Source organism: Cnephaeus nilssonii (assembly GCF_951640355.1).
Source record: "Cnephaeus nilssonii genome assembly, chromosome: 18".
Lineage (NCBI taxonomy): Eukaryota > Metazoa > Chordata > Mammalia > Chiroptera > Vespertilionidae > Cnephaeus > Cnephaeus nilssonii.
In genome coordinates, this window is record NC_137089.1 from 2,944,184 (window position 1) to 2,964,827 (window position 20,644).

A 20,644-nucleotide genomic window follows, 5' to 3' on the forward strand; every position below is an offset into this window, starting at 1 on the left:
CTGGTCACAAGCACCCTCCCCATTACTTTTCCGGCTTCTGTCCATGGTCCACGGATCAGCACCGACGCCAGCGGGTCCTGTGCGGCGGCCTCGCCCTCGCAGTAGTAACTGTGCCCCGGAACCCCTCCCCATTCCGGAACCCGTGCGGTCACCGGCGTTCTGTGACATCGCCTCTGCTGGGCTCCTCCTCCCCGGTCCCCTGCGGTCCCGTCTGCGCTTTCAGCCCGACCTCAGGGGCAGCGCGGGCGTTCCCGCCACACAGCGGCTCCCCCCCCCTCCCCGCACCCGCACACGGGCGGCACCGCGCTGGCGAACGCCCCGTTTCCTTCACGTCTTCTTCAGGCCTGTGTCCGTCTTGAGAGCAGAAGGTCGTCGTCATTCTCCTTCCCTCCTCCATGCAGTCCAGGCACAGCCTCTCATCAGCAGATATTCAATAACATCACCTGCCCGGCCGGCGGGGCTCAGGGGCTGAGCGTCGACCTAGGAACCGGGAGGCTGTGGTTCGATTCCCAGTCAGGGCACATGCCCGGGTTGTGGGCTCGATCCCCAGTTGGGGGTGTGCAGGAGGCAGCCGATCAACGATTCTCTCTCATCATTAATGTTTCTATCTCTCCCTCCCTCTCCTTTCCTCTCTAAGATCAATAATATATATAATTTTTTTAATAATAACTACTAGTTTGAGAAGATGTTTCCACACAGGTCTGACCACTGTGCCACACGCTTAATGTGGGAGAAAGAGTCCATAAAATAGAACCAGGACCTTCTAAATGAGCCAGGCGCACAGAGGACTTGCACGGTAAACACAGCGCTCAGCGGAGAACACACATCCCTGTTGACCTTCCTTTCCCACACGGAAGGGGATGCGGACAGAGCGGGGAGAGGGAGAGGGAGGAGAGAAACGGGGGTCTGGAGAAGCCCTGGGAGAAGAAAGCCTCCCCAGGAACGGCACCTCCAAAGCCACGCCCGCTGCGGAGCCGCAGAATCCTCGACTACCTGTTCCGATGGAGGAGCCGCCGAGAAAGGAGGGAGGACGCCTGGGCACCTGCCAGGCACGTCACACTCCGCCCCAATCTCCTCTCCCTGGCCGACCTTCACCCGCACGCCCCTAACTCCACGGCGGGCGGCGTTCCCCTTTTACAGGGAAGGAAAGGGCCGCGTTGGGGAGCAAACCTGCGGGGTCCCCGAGGTCACAGCTCACCTGGAGCCCTTGGCATCCACTGGCAGGCAACCTGTCCAGACGCTGACATCAGAAGCTCAGAGAGCACGCTCCTCCCAGGCCCCGAGCCACGGCCCTCCCTCCCAACACACACACACACACACACACACACACACAGGCCCCGAGCCACAGCCCTCCCTCCCAACACACACACACACACACAGGCCCCGAGCCACGGCCCTCCCTCCCAACGCGCGCGCGCGCGCACACACACACACACACACACACACAGAGACATACACACACACACACACATAGGAAAGAGAGAGAGAGAGACGGGTACGTTGGGGACTGTCAAATGCACAGACACTGGGCATCGCAACTGAGGACCTGCTTCCAGAAGCCAGTGGGCACCCAGCACCCACCTCTCCCCCCGTCTCCCTGGGATGGAGCCCATAAATCCAACCACGCCCTGCCTCCCGGGCAGCCCTGTGAGATGCGCTGCAATCCTATTACAGGTTCTGGGTGCGAATCCAGACGCTCACACACCACAGCTAATTACTTTCTCTCCGTCCTGTGGACAGCGTCGGCCACGGAAAGGTCCACGCCCAGCCAGCTACCCCGAACTCACGTGTTAATATAATTCGCGACAGCATTACAACACCTTTTTTTCCAACTTTGAAAAACCACCGGAGACCAAAGTGCTCTCCCAGAGCTTCTCCGAGGTCTGAAAGGCATTCATCCTGGCCGCCAGCCGCTCGCCGTCCGGGTCATCACGCTGAGCACCACAGAAGCTCCCTGCCGGCCCAGCTCCCACCACAAGGAAAACAAATGACAGCTGAGAGGCACCGGTTCGGCAGCAGGGGAGACAGAAATCCAAACGCCCCGTTTTCTAGGCTAGCACACTCTGTCCCATTACCACGTCCCCACAAGAGGTGACGGCGGAGAGCCCGCCAAATACATGCTTCCTGCTTAGCATCTCCCAGCACAGCCCCGGCTCCAGCAGCCGCCACAGAAATGATGCCAACAGGTTTCGTCTCAATGGGACACAGAAGGCCCCGTATCTGAGCATGCTCACACTCACTCCTGGCGGAAATGAACTTGACCCTGGGGGTCAAGAACCTTTATGCTGTGGATGAACTCGGTCCCATCAACCACCTCTGGGGGCCTAAAGAAACCAACCGAACAGCCCCGCAGACTCATGCCCGCACGGAGGCCCCGCAGCACCCAGTGAGTCAACGCGTCCTGAACACCTGCTGGGCCCCAGGCACAAGGGGGTCCAGGGCCCCTGCCTTCGGGGGCTCACTCTGTGAAGGGGAGACTTAAGTAAGAAGGAGATTGGAACCCAGGGTGACAAAGATCACAGCCAAGGTGTGCCGAGTGCTGGGAGACATCGGAGAAGGACAGAGAGGGTCCCCAGCCCGGAATCCAGAGTGGGGGGCACCCTGGTCTCCTCTGGGTGTGGGGCCTGCACTGAATCCCTAAGATTATAGAGGAGCGGAGCACGTAGAGGGAGAAGAAGGGCATTTGCCTTAAAAACAAGCAAACAAACCAACAAACAAGCTAAAAACAACACAAAACACGGCGCTGAAAGGAGCACGGGGCTCTATGAGTCAGAGGAGACAGCCCCGCAGGGCGGGAACCACAGGCCCCAGAGGGGGCGCAGGTGAGAATGAGCAGGGAAGCAGGCGTGGTACCAGCCTGGGAAACAGCTCTCCCCTGAGGACAGGATGGGAGAGAGAAATCTAAGCCACGCAGAGACCTGGCTGGATCTGCACCTTGGGGAAGATGTGCATTTGGCACAGCCTCCTTTAGAGCCCACGTCTGGGACGAGGACGCCGGCTGGTGGCGAGGAGGCAGCGTCAGGCCGGGGGCAGCGAGGGGCCGCGTGGGAGCACACGGGTGGGACGAGGCAGGACTGTTCCTCCCAGACACCGGGAATGCTCCGTGGCGCGCACCCAGCTGAGGGTACGAGGGCACACGGAACAGGGAGCGCTCCGTTCCGCAGCCGTGGAAAGCGGCGTCCCCAACTTCCCGAGAACCGAGGAAAACGACGCCGTCGGAATCTCAAACTAAACACCGAAACACAACATTCCAGATGGCGACGGAGACGATCCGAAACGTTGACAAGGACTCTCTCCAGCGTGTGGCTTTAGGAGTGCCATTGTGTTTCTTTGGGTGTTTTTTTTAATACTTTCTCTTTTCCCCATAACATGCATTCACATACCAAGTGTGTATGTGAATACAGTGCATTCTCCGGATCAGGCACGTGGGTGGGTGTGAGTGACACAGGGATCTACAAACACACACGGACGCCGGCCTCATGAAGCTCACGGCCCAGTGGAGCACATACTCTGTTTACCATCGGGACTGTCTCTTTAAATTCACCTGCAAAAGGGAAGGGAGGGGGGTGCCCTGAACGTGTTTAGTAGGTGCAGCAGATTTCTAGCGGGTTCCTTGTGGTTTCCTATACAGAAGACCATGGCATCTACCAACGGAGTTAACAGTGCCTTTTCCTCTCCAATCGAGATGCCTTTCGTCTCAACGCCTTGCCCGGCGGGCCTGGCAGGAACCTCCAGCGCCAGGTGGATCACCAGGGGTGAAGGCAGTCAGGTTGGTTTGCTGCTGGTCTCAAGGGGCAAGTCCTTCCAAGTCGTGACGTCACCCGGGGTTTTCCGCAGACTGCACTTGCTCAGGTTTGAGACGCTCCCTGCTACGCCTCGCTTGTTGAGTGTGTTTATCATGAAAGGATGTCAGAACCTGTCACGTGCTCTTATTGTGTGTCTACTGAGAGGTCTGTGTTTTTGTCCTGTGGCCTACGGATACGGTGTACTAAATCACGGACTGGTTTTTGGATGCCAAACCAACCCTCTTTCCTGGGATAAATCCTACATGATCCTGGTGGATCATCCTCTTTGCCTGTTGCTGGATTTGATTTGCTAGTATTCGGTTGAGGACTTTTGTGTTCATATTCCTGAGAGAGAATGGTCTGTGGGTTTTGTGTGAAGTCTTTGTCTGACTTGTTATTCAGGAATGAGTGGGGAGCTAGTGCCCCTCTTCAATTTCTTGGAAGAGTCTTTCAAGAATTAGCATTAATAAATGTGTACGTTTTTGGAAGGACTCACAGTGAAGTCCTCTGGACCTGGGCTTTTCTTTGTGCATAGGTTTTTGTTTCCCAGTTCACTCATCTCCTCACCAGTCTGTTCAGATTCCCCATTTCCTCTTGAGCCAGATCTGATGGCATCCTCCGAGGGATCTATCCAGCTCATCGAGGTCTTCTAATGTACGGGCATGTAATTGTTGATAGTTTTTCCTTATAATCCTATTTGTTTCCATAAAGTCAACAGTAATGTCTTCTTTTTCATTTCTGATTTTAATCATTTGAGCCTTCTCTCTCTCTCTCTCCTTTTAGTCAACGTATCAAAAGTTTGGTTAATTTTTATGTTTTCAAAGAACCAACATTTTTGGGCTTGCTGATTTTCTCTACTGTTTTTTTATTCTATTCATTATTTTTCATTCTAACCTGAATAACTTCCTTCATTCTTCTTGTTTCAGATTTCCCGGTATCTTAAGATGAAAGGTTAGGTAACTGATTTGAGATTTATCTTCATTATTTAAAATATATTTTTATTGATTTCAGAGAGGAAGGGAGAGGGAGAGGGAGAAATAGAAACATCAATGATGAGAGAGAATCATTGATCGGCTGCCTCCTGCACACCCCCTAACTGGGGATCAAGCCCACAACCCAGGCATGTGCCCTTGACCGGAACTGAACCTGGGACCCTTCAGTGCTCAGGCTGACTGACTATCCACCTAGCCAAACCAGCTAGGGCATTTATCTTCATTTTTTACACAGGTGTCGATAGCTATAAATTTGCCTCTAAGTACTGCTTTAGCTGCATCCCATAAATTTTGGTATATTGTATCTTCATTTTCATTCTCCTCAAAATATTTTCTAATTTTTCTTGTGATATCTTACTTGGCTCACTGGTTATTTAGGAGTCTGCTCATTTCCACCTATTTATTAATTCCCCAAATTTTCTTTCTGTTATTGATTTCTAATCTCATTGTGGTCAGAGAGCATGTTGTGCATGATCGCAATACTTCAAAAGTTATTATGCCTGTTTTATGGAGTCGCCTATGATCTTTCATGGACAAGGTTCACGTGCACTTGAGAAAGGTATAGCTTCTTAGCTCCTGCTGTTGTTCAGGAAACATGTTCCATCGATGTCTGACAAGTCTATTGAGCTCACACTGTTGTTCAAGTCTTCTATTTCCTTATGATCTGAGTTGCTGTATGCACCTTTTTCAAAGGGTACTGCAGTCTCCAACTATTCCTATGAAGCAGCTCATAATGATTTAAGGACGTTGTATAGCTTCTTATCGCCATTGTAACCATTGGCCACAAACGTAACGGCCTAAAACGACGACACGAATGCTTTATATCACCATTCTGGAGGTGAGAAGTCTACACCGGGCAGCAAGTGAAAGGCGGCATTTCCTCGAGGGCTGCAAGGGACAATCCTCTCCCTTGTTCTTTCCCATCGCCTCCAAGGCTGTGCTCCCCGACATGAAATGAGTTGGGAAAAACCATCTGTTGCAGCTCGTGTGTCAAAAGTCTGTGGCCAAAGTTCTTTACTAAGAAGACGCGTACGTCCGACGGGAATGTTGCCTCCATATCTGCAAACACCCCAGGAGCCGCTGAGGCGCGCGGGGGGAGGGGCTCTGCCAGGCAGCGGGATTCGCATTCAGGGTGGAATCTGCACCAACCACCGCCTACTGAGGATGCAGCGCTAACCGGAAACACTCACCAAGAAAGCAGCGATTTCGGCGTGTACTTGATGGCGAGAACGGAAGCCACGAAGCCCAGCACTTAAATGTAAAGTCACCGGGAGAGTGTGAACCAACTCCCGGTCCATTTGGGCGCCGTGTGGCCGCTGACAAAGGAAAGCGGTCAAGAGCAATGAGCTCTGCAGACAGCCCCGCGGTGGCCATCATCCCGCCGCGTTCCCGAGCGCCTCCTCCTCGTTCCTCCCAGCGCAGGGCTCCAGAGGCCCACACACCCTGCTTTGCTTAAGCATCGCGGGCAGCCACGCATTTTAAGATTTCCATTGAAAAGAAATGCATTAGAAAAAAAAAGAAAGCTTTTAAAATAAACATTTTAAGTGTAATTTACACCGAGGGGATTTCATGACGTTAGTTCCCTTAAGGGAGAAAAGGACACAACTGGGGTTCCTCACCACCCCCCCGCCAAGCCATCGACGCCCGCACTCTCCCTGGGGAAGGGGAGAGGGGGAGGGTGGCTCTTCCTTCTCCTTCTTGACCGTGGCTTCAAATACAAGGCGAGGCAGGTGTAGTGAAAGCAGACGTCCAGAAATACTGACTCTGAACTGCATCGCTCTAAAACTTCCGCCCTGTATCGCTCAGCATCCCAAAGGAACTTTCTAAACCGCACAGCTGACCACATCATCCCCCGCGCCCTGCGATGGTGCCCCAGAACCTTCCACACGTTCACACCCCTCAGCCACCTGCAGGCCCTGCACGGCCTAGGCCGCGCCTACCCCTCTAGTCCCATTTGTCCATCCGGGCATCCATCCAGTCCTGCCTTTACCTTACGTCCTGACAGACGGCCAGAAGGTGCTCTCACACATCCATTCAGCAAGCACTGAGTGCCCACGGCGTGCCGGGCCCCGTGCTTGGCAGGGAGGTCCAGCCGGGAAGGCAGGCCGGGCCCAGCAGCCGGGGGATGGTGGCAGACCGGCTCGGGCACGTCACTGAGCCTTCCCCACGAGGCCGGGGCAGGTGGCATCGCACCTGTTCTGACAAACCAACGGCGCGGGAGCTGAGAGAGGGGAAGGCGTGCGCCCAGGTCCAAAGGCTCTGCCACGCAGAGGGGGCTTCCCACTGGCCTGAGCCCCAGACCCCAGGCCAGTGCCCCTGTGGTCGGGGTGCCCACGCCTGGCACACGGGCCTGAGAACCAGTAGCCGGCGACTCGAGTGAAAGAAAAGCCCCCCATTGCGATCTTCCTGCACCAGGGCATCATGGGATGAGGCCTGCAAGGCCCGGACCCACGGGGAGAAACTGAGCCCCACCCACGGGTCATTCCACAGACATGTCCTGACCCCGGCCGCCCCAGGCGCTGCTGAGCATCGGGGAAGGAACCGAAGGGAAGTCCGATTGGCGGATTGTAAGGAACCTGGGTTCCGGGGGGAGAAGTGACTCCCAACACATCATGACCTTCTGCAGTGGGACGTGTGCAAAGACGGACGCGAGAGGAGGGACTGCAGGTGCCGGGAACACAGAGGGAGGAGGGGCGCCCTCATGGCACCGCCGTGCCAGATGCAGCCGGGAGTCTGCACGGGCGTCCACGGGTTAACATGGGGAGACCCCGGGAAGCAGCCCGCCTTACGCCCCAGCACAGGCCTGTCTCACTGGCAGCCCGGGCGCCTCCCCACCTCGCCGGGAGTCACACACACCCCTCCTCCTGGGACCCCCTCCTCCTGGGACCCCCTCCTCCTGGGACCCCCTCCTCCCGAGACCAGGCCGAGCTCCCGGGCCGCCGCCCTGGGCGCGTGTCTTTGCGCCGCACTCACACCCGCACCGTAAAGGCTTTTCACGCGGTGGCTTCCTCGCTGCGCTGAACACCCTGTGCCCAGGACTCAGTGCCATCCGCGCGGCGCCCCGCTCTGAGCCTCACCTGGGGCCGTGAGCCTCACGGAGTGAGGACTGAACCCCCTCCAGCCCCGTGGGAAAGACCAGAGGAAATGCCCCTCCTGCTCCTTCCAGACGGGAGGTCCCGCAGGCCGCGCAGCCCGGAGTCTGACAGGTCCACCCGCTGCTCCCGAGCCACCTCCTGACTCCCGGGCCGGGAACGCCCCTCCGCTCTCACCCTGTGTCAGAGGCGAGCTGGCGCCCGAGCAAAGCCTGGTGAGCCAACAGTTCACGCCCAGTTTCCTGGTGAGCCAACAGTTCACGCCCAGTTTCCTAAATAAACGCTTCGCCCGGCCGGTGTGGCTCAGGGGTTGAGCATCAACCTAGGAACCAGGAGGTCGCGGTTCGATTCCCAATCAGGGCACATGCCCGGGTGGGGGGCTCCATCCTCAGTGTGGAGCATGCAGGAGGCAGCTGATCCGTGATTCTCTCTCATCACTGATGTTTCTACCTCTCTCCCTTCCTCTCTGAAATCATAAAAAAAAATAATAATTTAAAAAAAACGCTTTAATAAGTAGGTCACAGTGTCGTCTCCGTGTCGTGGATTATGGGCTCCAGGAGAAGGAAAACGGGAGCCGGGCCCGCTGGACTCGGGAGGAGAGGACCCTTCTGAGAACCTGCAACGCTCTCGTGACTGTTTCACAGCCGAAGAGCCTGAAGCCCGGAGAGCCTGTTGTCACCAAAGCGACGCAGCCAGCTCCCCAGCGAGGCGCGGGGAGGAGGGGACAGCATGCCGCCAAGGTCCGAGGCGTCTGTCACCGCAGGCCACGTGCGCACGGGGCAGGGAGTGATGGGTCCGTCCTGAACGGCGGGCACCGAGTCAGAAAGCAGAGAGATCCTCTGTCCGCGCCTGTCTCAGAGACAGACAGACGGACACGGAGGTGTAATTTCCTTACGGCGGTCCTCTTCATACTGAACAACATAAAAACAGAGTAACACACTGGGGAACCCAGTCAACATCTCCGGAGGCACCCGGGGACGGGAGACACGCTCAGCTCCCCCTCGCCCCCAGACCGGGACTCTGCACCAGCCCTGGGCCGGCCCGCGACCCGCAACTGGGAAGCCACGCACGTGGGCAGATGGTGGGAAGCAGGGCGCGGGAATTCCCACACCAGCGTCCGCGACTCTCGTCTGCGCCTCACACAAACCAGAGCATCCGACTTGCATCCGGCCAGGCAGACACTGCCGTTGTCCCCAGCAGAATAGACGGGTCACCACAGCCAACTATCCTCACGCCTTCCTTGGAACAAGTTTCTCAGCTCCGGCTTTTGGGATGTTTTTCCTTTCGGGCGCCGTCAGCCCTAGACTGGGGGTTGGCTGCGTGACCCTGAACCAGGTGCACCCCCCTCCAGCCTCCAGCTCTTTCTCCGCGGAATGACCACAGGAAACACCTCCACCAGGCGGTCACCGGGGCTGAAGGAAGTGAAGTGGGGAAAAGCCCGGCCGCGCGGGGCCTGGCACACCGTAGGCCCTCAAGGAACAGGGGCTACAGAACAAACACAGGCCACCGCTCCCTGCAAATACTCCTCGGAGAGCGGGCCCCTGACAATATCCGAAATCTGAGAGCCAAAAGCCAGGCTCAGGCTCGGGAGCAGCCAGCCCAGCGCTGAGGCAGAGGGCGACCGCGCTACGGGCAGCGCCACCTGGTGGCAAGAAGAGCGGCGTGCACATGGCGTACATCCTGAAACAGATGAACAAGGGAACAGGATGGGAGGGAAACATGCCCCTTCTCCCCTCCATTATCATTTCTCCCCGGGAGCCTGAACCAGCAGTGACCCCGGATGTGAGAGTTCTATCAGCAAGGGAGACCCAGAAGGGTGCTCTGGCACGCTCGGGCTTTTTCCCACGCCAGGAGTATGCCGGGAATGCCTTGTAAAGCCCTGAAAATAGCAGCCGGGGCTGGCTGGTGAGAGGCTGCGGAATGGGACGGCTCGCCAGGGCGCAGGAGGAGATCTGTGCCTGGGGAGGCGCGCTGAGTGTCCGCACCCGTTCACAGGTGCGCGCAGAGGCCCGGCTCTGACAGCCCGTGGGTGACCTGCAGCCTCGGGCGCTGCCTCCCGGGGGAGCATCGTAAAAGCCCATCAGAGGCGGCTAACTCTGCACCCCACATCCACGGGAGACGCGTCCTCAAGAATGCGTTTCTCCCCGGCCGCTGTGGCTCAGTGGTTGAGCATCGACCTCTACAGCAAGTTTTCCCACTTCCTCCTGGACCCCTGACATACACGTAATGAAGACCCCTGCCTGGAGCGCGTACTCAAGGCGGAAGGCATCGCTGGGAGCACAGGGGGAAAGCCAGCCGGCCTCCAGGTAAAACACGTGTTCGGGAACCTCCTTTGAAAATTCATCCTCCCCGCCCTGGCCCGAGGCTCAGCTGGCTGGGCATCTTCCTGTGCGCCGAAAGGCTGCCGGTTCGATTCCTGGTTGGGGCACATGCCCGGGTTGTGGGCTCGATTTCCCGTAGGGGGTGTGCAGGAGGCAGCTGATGGATGTTTTGCTTTCACATCAATGTTTCTCTCTCTCTCTCTCTCTCTCTCTCTCTTTCTCTCTCTCTCTCTCTCTGCCTTCCTCTCACTCTCTGAAAATCAATAGAAAATCTTTAACACATGAAGCGCCCAGTCCGTCCGGAAGACAAAACAGGCTGGCGCTTAGCGTGTTAAATGACTGAGGACTGGAAATGAGCTTCCCTGGACATCTCCATAAATGCTTACTTAAGGTATTAGGCAAAAGGCAAGCCTGACTCTAAGGGGAACCATGGCAAACGATTCTTTAAAAATAATAATAGTATTTATAAATAATTCATCATCCCCAGTGGAAACTCCTAACCGGCGTCTACCATAGACACCTCACAGGAAGCACCCGGCACTGAGGGCCCGGGATTTGGCAGCGGCTGTTAGGATTTTTATCCCCAATGCTAAGGAGCACGCGACTTCCTTCTAACTGCTTTAAAAAAACGTAACGCGTTCTCCCTTCCCCGTGGGGAGGGGGGCACCGAGCACCAGGGCCCTGTGGGACCCGGGCTGCCGCGGGCAACTGCATCTGCTCTCTCCATTGCTCCTCTGGTCCTGGGTGTCCGTGTGGCACCCGGGACGGCAGGCCGCTCCTGCAGGTCAGAAGGCGCACGTGGCATGGGACCAGGCTCCCAAGTTCTGGTTCTGATCTGCCCTAAGCACCCTCATTAGGGGCTTCAGGAAGGAGAGCTGATTGCATTAGCGGGCACCGGCTCCAGCTCCCCGGGAAAGGATCAAAGGAAATAAACCTCTGATTCAAAGCAGACCTGACAGCCGCTCCTCAGTATCTCCCAGAGAAGGCCCGTCCCCAGCGGGGCTCACTCTGCATCTCACGTAGGACCTGCTGGCACTTGTGCCTGGGAGCCAATCAGAGACCTCCTCCCCCCCTCAACTCAGGTGCTCCCCCTTCCGAAGGGGCAAGGCGCCCTGAGGGCTGGACTCCGAGGGTACCGATTCCTCTTCCTTTATGCTAATGAAGACATCCAGCTGAAAGGGCCAGGCACCACGTCAGGTGCCAAAGACAGAGACACAGGGCGAGCCCTGCCTCCAGCAGCTCACTCTGTCCCGGGGAGACAGAGGTGCCAGAAACAGCCCGGCCAGTGTGGCTCGGTGGTTGAGCTTCAACCTATGAACCTGAGCGTCGACCTATGAACCTGGGGATCACGGTTTGATTCCCTGTCAAGGCGCATGCCCGGGTTTCGGGCTCGATCCCCAGTGTGGGGCTGCAGGAGGCAGCCGATCACTGATTCTCTCTCATCATTGATGTTGCTATCTCTCTCCCTCTCCCTTCCTCTCTGAAAGCAATAAAAACACATTTAAAAACAAACAAACAAACAGAAAACCCTAAGAAGTACAGTTAAAAACGAAATCACCACGCCCTCCTCCTGATGTAGCAGAGGCTCACACTCTAGTATGAAAGAGCCCCACTTAAATATAATTCTGCAACTTTCATTCTAATTTCTCTCTTGTACTTTACACACCTGAGGACATTCAAGCAAATCAAAAGCGTTTTCCAGAAGGGGGTCCTCAAAAAATGAAGCCGGGTTTTGTGGCACAGAGAGGCGCGCAGGGCAAAGGGACACGTGTCACCCCTCACGTGCACCCCGCGACACACTGAGTCCCAACATCAGAGGAGCGGGTGCAAGCTGAACGTTCGTTCTAAGCGACCGACACAGCGCTCCATCAACCGGGCGCACACGGACCACCTCCCTCGCGACTCCTCTGCTCCGCGGTCTCCCGCCACCGACCACGATGCATCAGCTGGCAGCGAGCCAGCCGCCAATCCATACATTACATCCGATAATTAAAAATACAGGGTTCTGTAATCTTATTTAATGGTTCCTTGGCTTGTACTGAAAACCATCCACAGCGAGACCAGAGCGCGGATTAAATTATAATGCGTAAGGCATTCTGGAGATGGCTCGGAGTCCGAGTCAGCACCGGCCTCCCAGCAAACACAACACAGAACACAGCCCAGGGCAGCACTTTCATCTCCAATTAGCCTCCCTGGCAGAGAGGGCACAGCCAATGCACCCTGCAGGCGCCTGCGTGGGGGGGAGGGGGCGGGGGGGGGGGAGGGGAAACAGCAAAGCCCTTTTTCTTCTATTTGGTTTTATATCATCAAGTAAACATTACATTACCCGTTACTTCTGGGAAAGAAACAAAAGTATTCAATATTGGGGGGGGGGGGGGGGGGGGCGGGCGGGCGAACCAGTTATCTTGAGAAAATAAAAATGTCAGCAACAAAGGCCCATCATAAAACACCAGCCGGACAAAGTCTAAAAGCCAACCGGGCCCTGGCCGCTTTGGCTCGGCGGACAGAACATCGGCCTGTGGACTGAAGGGTCCCGGGTTCGATTCCGGTCGAGGGCACCTAGTTGGACTGCAGACCCCCATCTCCAGCCCTGGTTGGGGCGCGTGTGGGAGGCAGCCAATCCATGGGTCTTCTCCCGCATGGATGCTTCTCTCCGTCTCTCCCCCTCCCTCTGGCTCTCTCTAAAAATCAAGGGAATACTATCCAGGGGTGAGGATTCACAAAATACAAAACGAACACATAAAAGCCAACCTCTGCTCTGATGTCCTCCCAGCTCAAGTGTTCCCTTACAGATGATTCGGAGAAAGAGGAATTCGGCTGGAGAGCTGGTCCATGTGAACAAAGCCTTACTTGTTACCGAGGGACAGCGCCTTACTCGTAGGCTGTCCCGTTACCGCACTGCGCCGACCACTGACGTGACGGAGTGGCCGCGGGAGGGCTCTCCCTCCAAAGAGCCTCTTGGCCCGCGCGGGAACACCCTGCCAGAGCAAGCAGCCCCGAAGGTTTGCTCCTTCGAAGGAGACCAGGAGACAAGCCCGGGGAGAAACTTATTTTGGAAAATCCAGGTAAGTCGACCGGAAGCCAGCGTGTGAATGAAACTGATCTCTGAGGGCTCTAAGGGAACGCGGGCACAACGTTCTGCTCCATCTTTTCGGGGAGGCGTGCGCAGCAAGAACAATGGCCCAAAGAGAGGGCCCCGAGTTCCAGTCGCATCCCTCTCGGTGGCCTACAGGCTTGTAGAGCGGGTCCTGGCTCCCTCCCCGGGAACGTGGGGACTTCAGAGCAGGCCCACAGGGCGCTGGAAACTTCCAGGCGCCATGCAGACACAGGCAGGGACCGCCCTGGGAGGCCTTCCCCGTCAGAGGTCACTGTGCCCGCCACCCCCACGGGGCGGTGAACCCACCATCACCGTGCCAGTTGGCGCTGGACACCGAGTCCGGGGTCGGGGAGTAGAAGGACCTCGGAGGGAAGTTTCCTTGAGAGACAAAGGGAAACACAGCTCATTAAGCATTAAAATGCCCCCCCCCCCCCCCCGCCAGCTAATACCAAGAGATAGATGGCCATCAGATGTAAAACCACAGCTGCCTAGCCGGGGAGCTCCGATCTCAGGCAGTTTCAGAAACGCCCCGGCAGTCGGGGAGTTACGTAACAGCACCGTGAACGTCCCGGGGACAGGCCCTGGCGGGGAGAGCAGCCTGTGGCTGGGGGGCGGCCTGGCGTCTGACGGAAAGGAAATCATCAGGAATGAGCCACACGGGGAGCGCTCCTCCCTCCGCCCGTGCTTGGGTGAGAGACATGCTTCCAGCAAGAGCTGCGTTTTCCATGGACAAGCGAGGGCTGGCGTTTGTTAAGATACTCCGAATGGCAACGCTGCCCGGTGTCTGTTTCAAGGAACCGGAGGCCGGAACACTAGTAACAGCGCAGAAACCAGAGGAGCTCTGAATGGGTGAGCCACACGGTGCTATGGCAACGCGGCCCGGGAGAGCTCTGACTTCCACAGTAACTCACTGCACTCCTGCTCCTTCCACGGGCACCCATCCCCGGGAGTCGGCCTCTCTGTTCGGAAACCCCCCCCCCCCCCGCCTCAGCCCGCGGTCCAGAGCACTCCTCCCGCTGCCCGTCTCACAGGACGGACAGGGACGTGCCCTTCACAGCGACGACGGCCCAGCCGGCAACAGAAGACAGACGTGGGTGCGCCCTGGAGAGCAGGGGTACAGCCTCCTGCAAACCCCACTGCGCAGGGCGGGGGGGCATCCCACTTGGGTCCCCCCGCCTCACGGAGGAATGCGTGCCTGCTACTTTCTCCCAAGCCCCTCTCCCTCATCATGAGCCCGAGATGAAAACCACACGGGAGCGCCCTGCACACCGCATCCCTGTCCCGCCGCCCAACTCCGACCGGACTGCGGGAGGCCGGGAGTCGCCCTCGGCCGCCACGGCCATCGGTGCGCACCCAGCCCCCTCCGGCCAGCAGCGGAGGTCACGGCTGTACCATACAGACACCCAGACACAAATGGAACATGTCTGCCTCAGCTCTCACTTCCAACAAGGAAGGAGCCGGGCCGGCGTGGAGGCCGGCGGACGGGGTTTATCTCAGGAGCTAACTAGGCTGTCGCTGCAGAGTGAGCCACCAGGTCTGACCGTGCCCAGAAAGGGCTCCTGCCTTCGCCCTGAGGAAAAGCAGACCCGGGCCCCCCCCCCCCGCACCCCTCTCCATCTGAAAGGCGGATCCCAGACCCAGGAGGAGCGGAGAGCTGCTCTGCTCTGGAAGGAAGGCGTCCTTCGCCCTCCATCCCAGAAGCTTCCGGGGAAGCGGGAGGAGGAACCAGCCCGGGGTGCTGTCCGGGGAGGCACGCCTCCAGGTGCCCCCGCACCCCCCCCCCCTGCACCTCCCAGGGCTGCCCACACCTGAGCTGGCCGGGGTCCTGCTAATGGCATGGGCGGCTGAGACGCCTTGGCCCCTGAGCCAGCCACCCATGAGGGTCACCCAGCTCTTCCCCAAATGAGGGCAGGAGAGCCACCAGGGGCAAGATCTTGCGCCTGCCTCTTCTCTCCTGCCCCCTCCAAGGGCCAGTGTCAAGGGTTGTCCTGTCTGTCTCACCCCAAGGAGGGCAGACTGCCCCTCCCCCCACCCCCCTCCGATCGCCAGGGCTGCCAGAGACTCCGGAGAAACACAGGGAGAGGAGAGGAAGCTGCGCTCTCCCACCAGGACCCCTGCGTCCTTCCCTAAGGTGCCTGGGGTGTGCCCCCAAACCTCCTCCAAGGCCCTCAAACTTCCCAACAACCCGAGCACCTGTTCCCTTCCCCTCTCTGCATCTGCGCCCCTCGAATCTTCCATCTTCCTCCAGCTCTCTCTTCAGTTCCGTGGGCAAACCAAACCCCAGCTCCCTGCCTCCCCCGCTCCTCTCCCAAGAGATCATTCCACCCCGCCCCAACAGAGCCCCCAGACGCGCCTGTCCCCCACCCCGAAGTTTCCCTCGGGTCTCCTCGGAGTCCCCAAGGACGACCTTCCAGTCCCACCAGAACGCCCAGCCTTCTTCCTTCCAGAGCCTCCCAGGTTCGCACCCGGGCTTTCCCCAGGTGTCCCATATCCTCCCAGGTTCCCCCCCAAACGCCCCCCGACGGCTACCTGGGCCCCTCCGGTCTCCCCGAGGGCTGTTTCCAGCGCGGTCCCCCCCCCCCCTCCCCTGACCCCAGGCCCCTGGCCATCACTCCCCAGGCGCCCCGGGCCCCGGGCGGCAGTTGAGGGCCGGCGGCGCGCGCCCTCACCTTGGTTCACCAGCCGCAGGGCGTGCGTGAACGAGGGGTCCAGCGAGTCCTTCTCGGCCATCAGCTCCGGCAGGTACTTCTCCTCCATGCTCGCCGGCCGCCCGGCCCGGGACGCGGACTCGAGGCGGGAGGGCGGGCGGGCAGCCGCGGCCCCGCAACCCCCGACCGCGCCCGCGCCCCAGCGGCGCGGAACCCCGGACGCGGCCAAGCCCCGCCGGGCAGTCAGCCCCGCGGCAGCCGCACCGGCCGCGCAGCTCCGGTCCCGGGGGTGGCCGCCCGCCGAGTGCCCCGCGCCCGCGGCCGCTCCTTGGGACGCGGACCCGCGCTCCCGCACCTGGCGCTGGGGGAGCGGGCGCGGGCCGGCGCGATAGGGGGACCCTGGGGGCGGCGGGCGGCGGGCGGCGGCGCGCTCGGCAAGCCCAGGCAGTCCCGGGCGACCCCGCCAGCCGCCGGCGCCCCGCTCAGCCGCGACCCGCACTCCGCGCGCCACCCGAGCTCTGAGCCGCCGCGCCGAGCGCCCGGCCCCGCCCCGCCCCGCCCCGCCCCGCGCCCGCCGCGCCTGCGCGCTGTTCCGGCGCCCCGCGTCCTGCGCCCGGTGCCCCGCGCCCACAGCTCAGCCGCCGCCGCTGGGGTGGGGCCGCCCTGGCCGCGCAGCCGGTCCGCAGGGAGGGCGCGTCGTGGGCTCCTCCCGTCGGCCCCGCCCCCTCCTCCCCAGCCCTGGGGGCGCTGCTCGCCGCTATCACAGCCTTGCGGGACCCAGGGACCCAGAAACTGAGGCCCAGAGAGGTCAAGCGGTTGGTCCAAGGTCACCCAGTGAGCAATCTGGGAGAGGGAGCTGTGCGCTCGGCGCCCCCGGGGCCGGGGCCGGGCCAGGAGAGAGGCCCGGAGCGGGCCGGGCTCCCCAGCGCGCTCTGGGGAAAGGCCGCCGCGCAGGCTCCCTGCTCAGGCTCCCAGGACTTGCCCAACTTACTTCACTTTGCTGCCCCTCCTATGGGCACGGAAAGCCGCGGGCTCAGTCATTCCTGGGCGCCTCGCTCTGAGCGCCTATCCGGGACCCTCGGTGCCCAGGCCCACTCACTACATAACAGCGCACGCCCTTCAGGGCGTCTTTGTCCTCCAGAGTCACCACCGGGTTGTCCTTCTCTCCGCCCAGAAGCCGGCTGTGCCTGGGTGCAGAGGAGGCAGTCGCTCCGGTGCCTGTCCCCCAGCGGGGAGAGCGCCCTGGGTGACATGGGTGCCTATGTCCTCTGTCCGCCTCAGCCCCGCCCCCTCCCCAACCCTCACTGCCCCCCCCCCCCCCCCCCCCCCCGCCAAGCCATTTTCCAGATTTTTTTCTGAGCCTGTGGAATAACCATCCCCCAGCAGGCCAAGGACTCCAGTCTATTCTGCCTCCCCCCTCCCCCAACCCCCCACATCAAGTCCTGGCCTCCATGCCACCTTCCCTGGACAGCCTCCCAAGAACCCCCTTCCCACTCCCTGCAAGTCGGCTGAGCTTCCAGACACCTCTGCACCTGCCGGGTCGTGCCCTGGAATGGTGGGCAGCTGGGAGGCCTGTGGGGCAGTGTTTCACACGCACATCCCTCTGGCTTCCATTCCTCCATCGCAGGGCTTACCCTATAGGGTGTGCTTCCTGGACAGCCACTTGCAAACAGAGGACTGGAGGGCAGTATCTGGGACAAGGAGGAGGCTCAGGAGAGGAGCACGGGGACCTAGGCCGGCTGCTCCCTCACCACACGGCCTCTCACCCTCCTTCCCATTGTCTACCTGTGTCCCAGGGACAGCCCTGACGGGGTGATCGCCGTTTTCATTCAGCATTTCCTAGGTGCCAGGCACGTGCCAACGGCTCGGCCCTCACTGTTCTCCGTTCTCTCCACACCCTGGAGGGGAGGTACTAGTCATCACCACGTACCAGTGAGGAGACCGGGGTCCGGAGCAGCCTGATGCTCTGCCCAAGTCCCACAGCTGTCCACGAGGACCCCACGCCCAGGGACCCTACAGCTCCCTCTCCCTCATTCCCTGTCCCACCCTCCCGGGGAGCAGCCGGAGACACTCCTGACTGGCTCGTCCCGCCCTCCCGCGTTGGAAGAGTTGGCAGAGGTGCCCACCAGCAGCTGGGGAGGAGGGCTGCACACCGGGAAGCCGCCAGCCAGGGCACTGAATCTTCCCTCAGACCCTCCTCCTCGCAGAGCCTTCCAAGAGGGCAGGTGCCCAGCGCCGCGAGTGCCCGTGTGGGGTCCTCCAGGGAGGACAGAGATGGATGTCTCTGTGAGATGCTCAGGAAATTGTCCCCACCCTCCCACCTGCTGAGCCGCTGGCTGTGTGTGTGTGTGGGGGGGGGGGGGGGGCTCCTCCAGGCCTTACTGCAGAGTCTGTTGGCCTTCAGGAGACGGCCATCCTGTGGGCTCTAGCGCTCGGGTCCCTGTGAAGATGGGAAGTCAGGTTGGAGAAAAGTGGTCTTTTTCTGCAAGTAGGCCTCCAACTCCAGTCTCCGGGCAGGGAAGAGCCAACACCCACGACCCGCGAGGGCCTTGCACGGTTTAAACGGAAGCGCTGAGTTCATCCTGGGCGCTAGGGGCCTGCATTTAACGCATCCGACGCTCCCCCCTCACCCTCCACGAGCATTGTTTGTGCTCCTTCCACATTAACCCATCGGTGCCGGGCACCAGACGCCCTGCCTCCGGGATGTCCTCAGAGCCTGCTCACCTCCACGCCCAGGTCTGTGCTGGCCTGGCAGTCGGTTCTCGGCAAGCTCTCAGCACTCCTTTGCGTCCTTCTGTCCCGAAGGCGGTCTCCTCACAGCACGGCTTCCCGGCTCCCTGAGACAAATGAGTTTGTCATGTAAGACAAGCACCCCAAGATGGCTCGGCCTCGCCTGCGAATCAGTCATCCCGGTGTCGGGAGACACCAAGGATGCTCGCTCAGATCCCCGGCCGCTGCCAGTTACCGCGCGGAATGCACTGCCCACCTCGTGCGTGACTGGAAAGGCCTGACCCTTACAGGGAGTAGGGCCCCGAGAAACCTCCAGGCCGGGCCTCGGGAGGACCAGGGGGCTGTCGGGAGTCCTCTTCTGTTTACTCAACCCGCCTTCCCAAACCTCCTGCGTTCCACGAAACGCAGCTGGAAGGTTCCGCCCAGATCAGCTGGGTCCCAGGCCACTCGTTCTGAGAGGTGAAGACACTGTTGCTCAGACATCTGAGTGACCTAAAGGCAGTAATGAGACCATTGCACACGCGGCACACTCCACCCACGCCTACGTATAGATGACGTCGGACCCTGCAGCCCGGTCACTCATATTCCTCAAGACACCTGCCTGTCTGCACCCATGTTCCCTACACGTCTGTTCCCTCCTCACACTATTTGGCGGATGGAAACCCCAAGCCTTCTAAGCACACCCCCCCCCCCGCCCCGCCCTCTTCCTTCCCCAGGAAGAGAGCCCTCCTGGTCCCAGCAGCTCCTAAAACCACAGCTATTGCGCACGCACCCCCTCGTGGCCAAGTGTGGAAGTGCATGCTCCCAAAAGTGCCTGTGGAGCCAGATTGATAACCCTTGGGTTGGACCTGGTCCCTAGGCCTTTGCCTGCCTCTCTCAAAGCTGAAGCGGAGGCCGTGGGGGCTGTGAGGGGCGGCCCTGGAGACAGAATGTGTGGGTTCCTAGCCCAGCTCTGCCATTGTAAACCCTGTTTCCTTGGACTGAGGAGGACTTAACCTCTTCGTGTCTCCGATTTCTCATCCGCCTGATGAAGGAAAATTGTCCCTGCGACGTAAGGTTGTGGTGAGAATTAAATGAGCTATTACATAAACAGGGATCACACCCTGTTACCAGCACCGAGACCCAGCCTGTGTGCTCAACACACAGTGAGCTCCCTCCATCCCTCCTGCAGGGAAGCCCAGGGGGAGATCAGCACCGGCAGGGTGGACAGCGCCTCCCTGGACTCAGCCAGAAGGGACTCATGATTGGTGGGTCCCTTTCCTGGGCGCGTGGCGGGGAGCCCTAAGATCATAACCTACAGATCCTGCTTCCCTCTAGCTGTGGGACCTTGAGCTAGTTACGTCACAGCTCTGTGCCTGTCTCCTCTTGTAAAAACGGGACTATAGTGGCACCTGTATCACTGAGCTGTTCTGAGGACAGATCTACCTCTCCAAGGGGCTGGAATTGTGCCTTCCCCCCCCTTTCCTCCTTTCTCCCTTCTTTCCTTCTCTCCGTCCTTCTCCTCGTCCAGCTGGCTAGATAAACAAATGACTCATCGCTCTGTGGCCATGAGTGTGTGGAGAGTCTTTCCGTGTAATCAGCTAAAAAGTGCATCTCAATATGTGCTTCGTAAGCCACCTGCCCCAGCTCATCGCCGGCTCATTGACTGGGCTGGTCTGCCCTGAGACGGGTAGTTTCCCAGGCGAAAGGGCAAGGAAGTGGGTGTGGAGAACCAGTCTCGGTGCTAAGGGAAACACGCCTAGAGCTGCGATCTAGAGGATTGTCTAGAGCAGGGGTCCTCAAACTTTTTAAACAGGGGGCCAGTTCACTGTCCCTCAGACCGTTGGAGGGCCGGACTATAGTTTAAAAAAAAAAAAAACTATGAACAAATTCCTATGCACACTGCACATATCTTATTTTGAAGTAAAAAAACGAATCGGCAAAAACACCCGCATGTGGCCCGCGGGCCGTAGTTTGAGGACGCCTAGTCTAGAGATATG

The 20,644-nt window shown here is 59.4% G+C and overlaps 1 protein-coding gene across 4 annotated transcripts in view; it reads right to left on the minus strand.

Moving 5' to 3' along the window:
- Positions 1-20,644, minus strand: part of KHDRBS3 (KH RNA binding domain containing, signal transduction associated 3) — a 257,417-nt gene that overhangs the window by 65,598 nt on the left and 171,175 nt on the right. For 2 of the 4 annotated variants that reach the window (XM_079796552.1, XM_079796551.1), the window contains exon 1: positions 15,957-16,401. The exons of 1 other annotated variant lie outside the window; for it this stretch is intronic. In XM_079796552.1, coding sequence (XP_079652678.1) covers positions 15,957-16,044 — 88 coding nt within the window. In that variant the 5' untranslated portion in view covers positions 16,045-16,401. Of the gene's footprint in view, positions 1-15,956; positions 16,402-18,659; positions 18,773-20,644 lie in introns of those variants that run through there. One more of the 4 variants, XM_079796553.1, reaches the window with a different exon arrangement.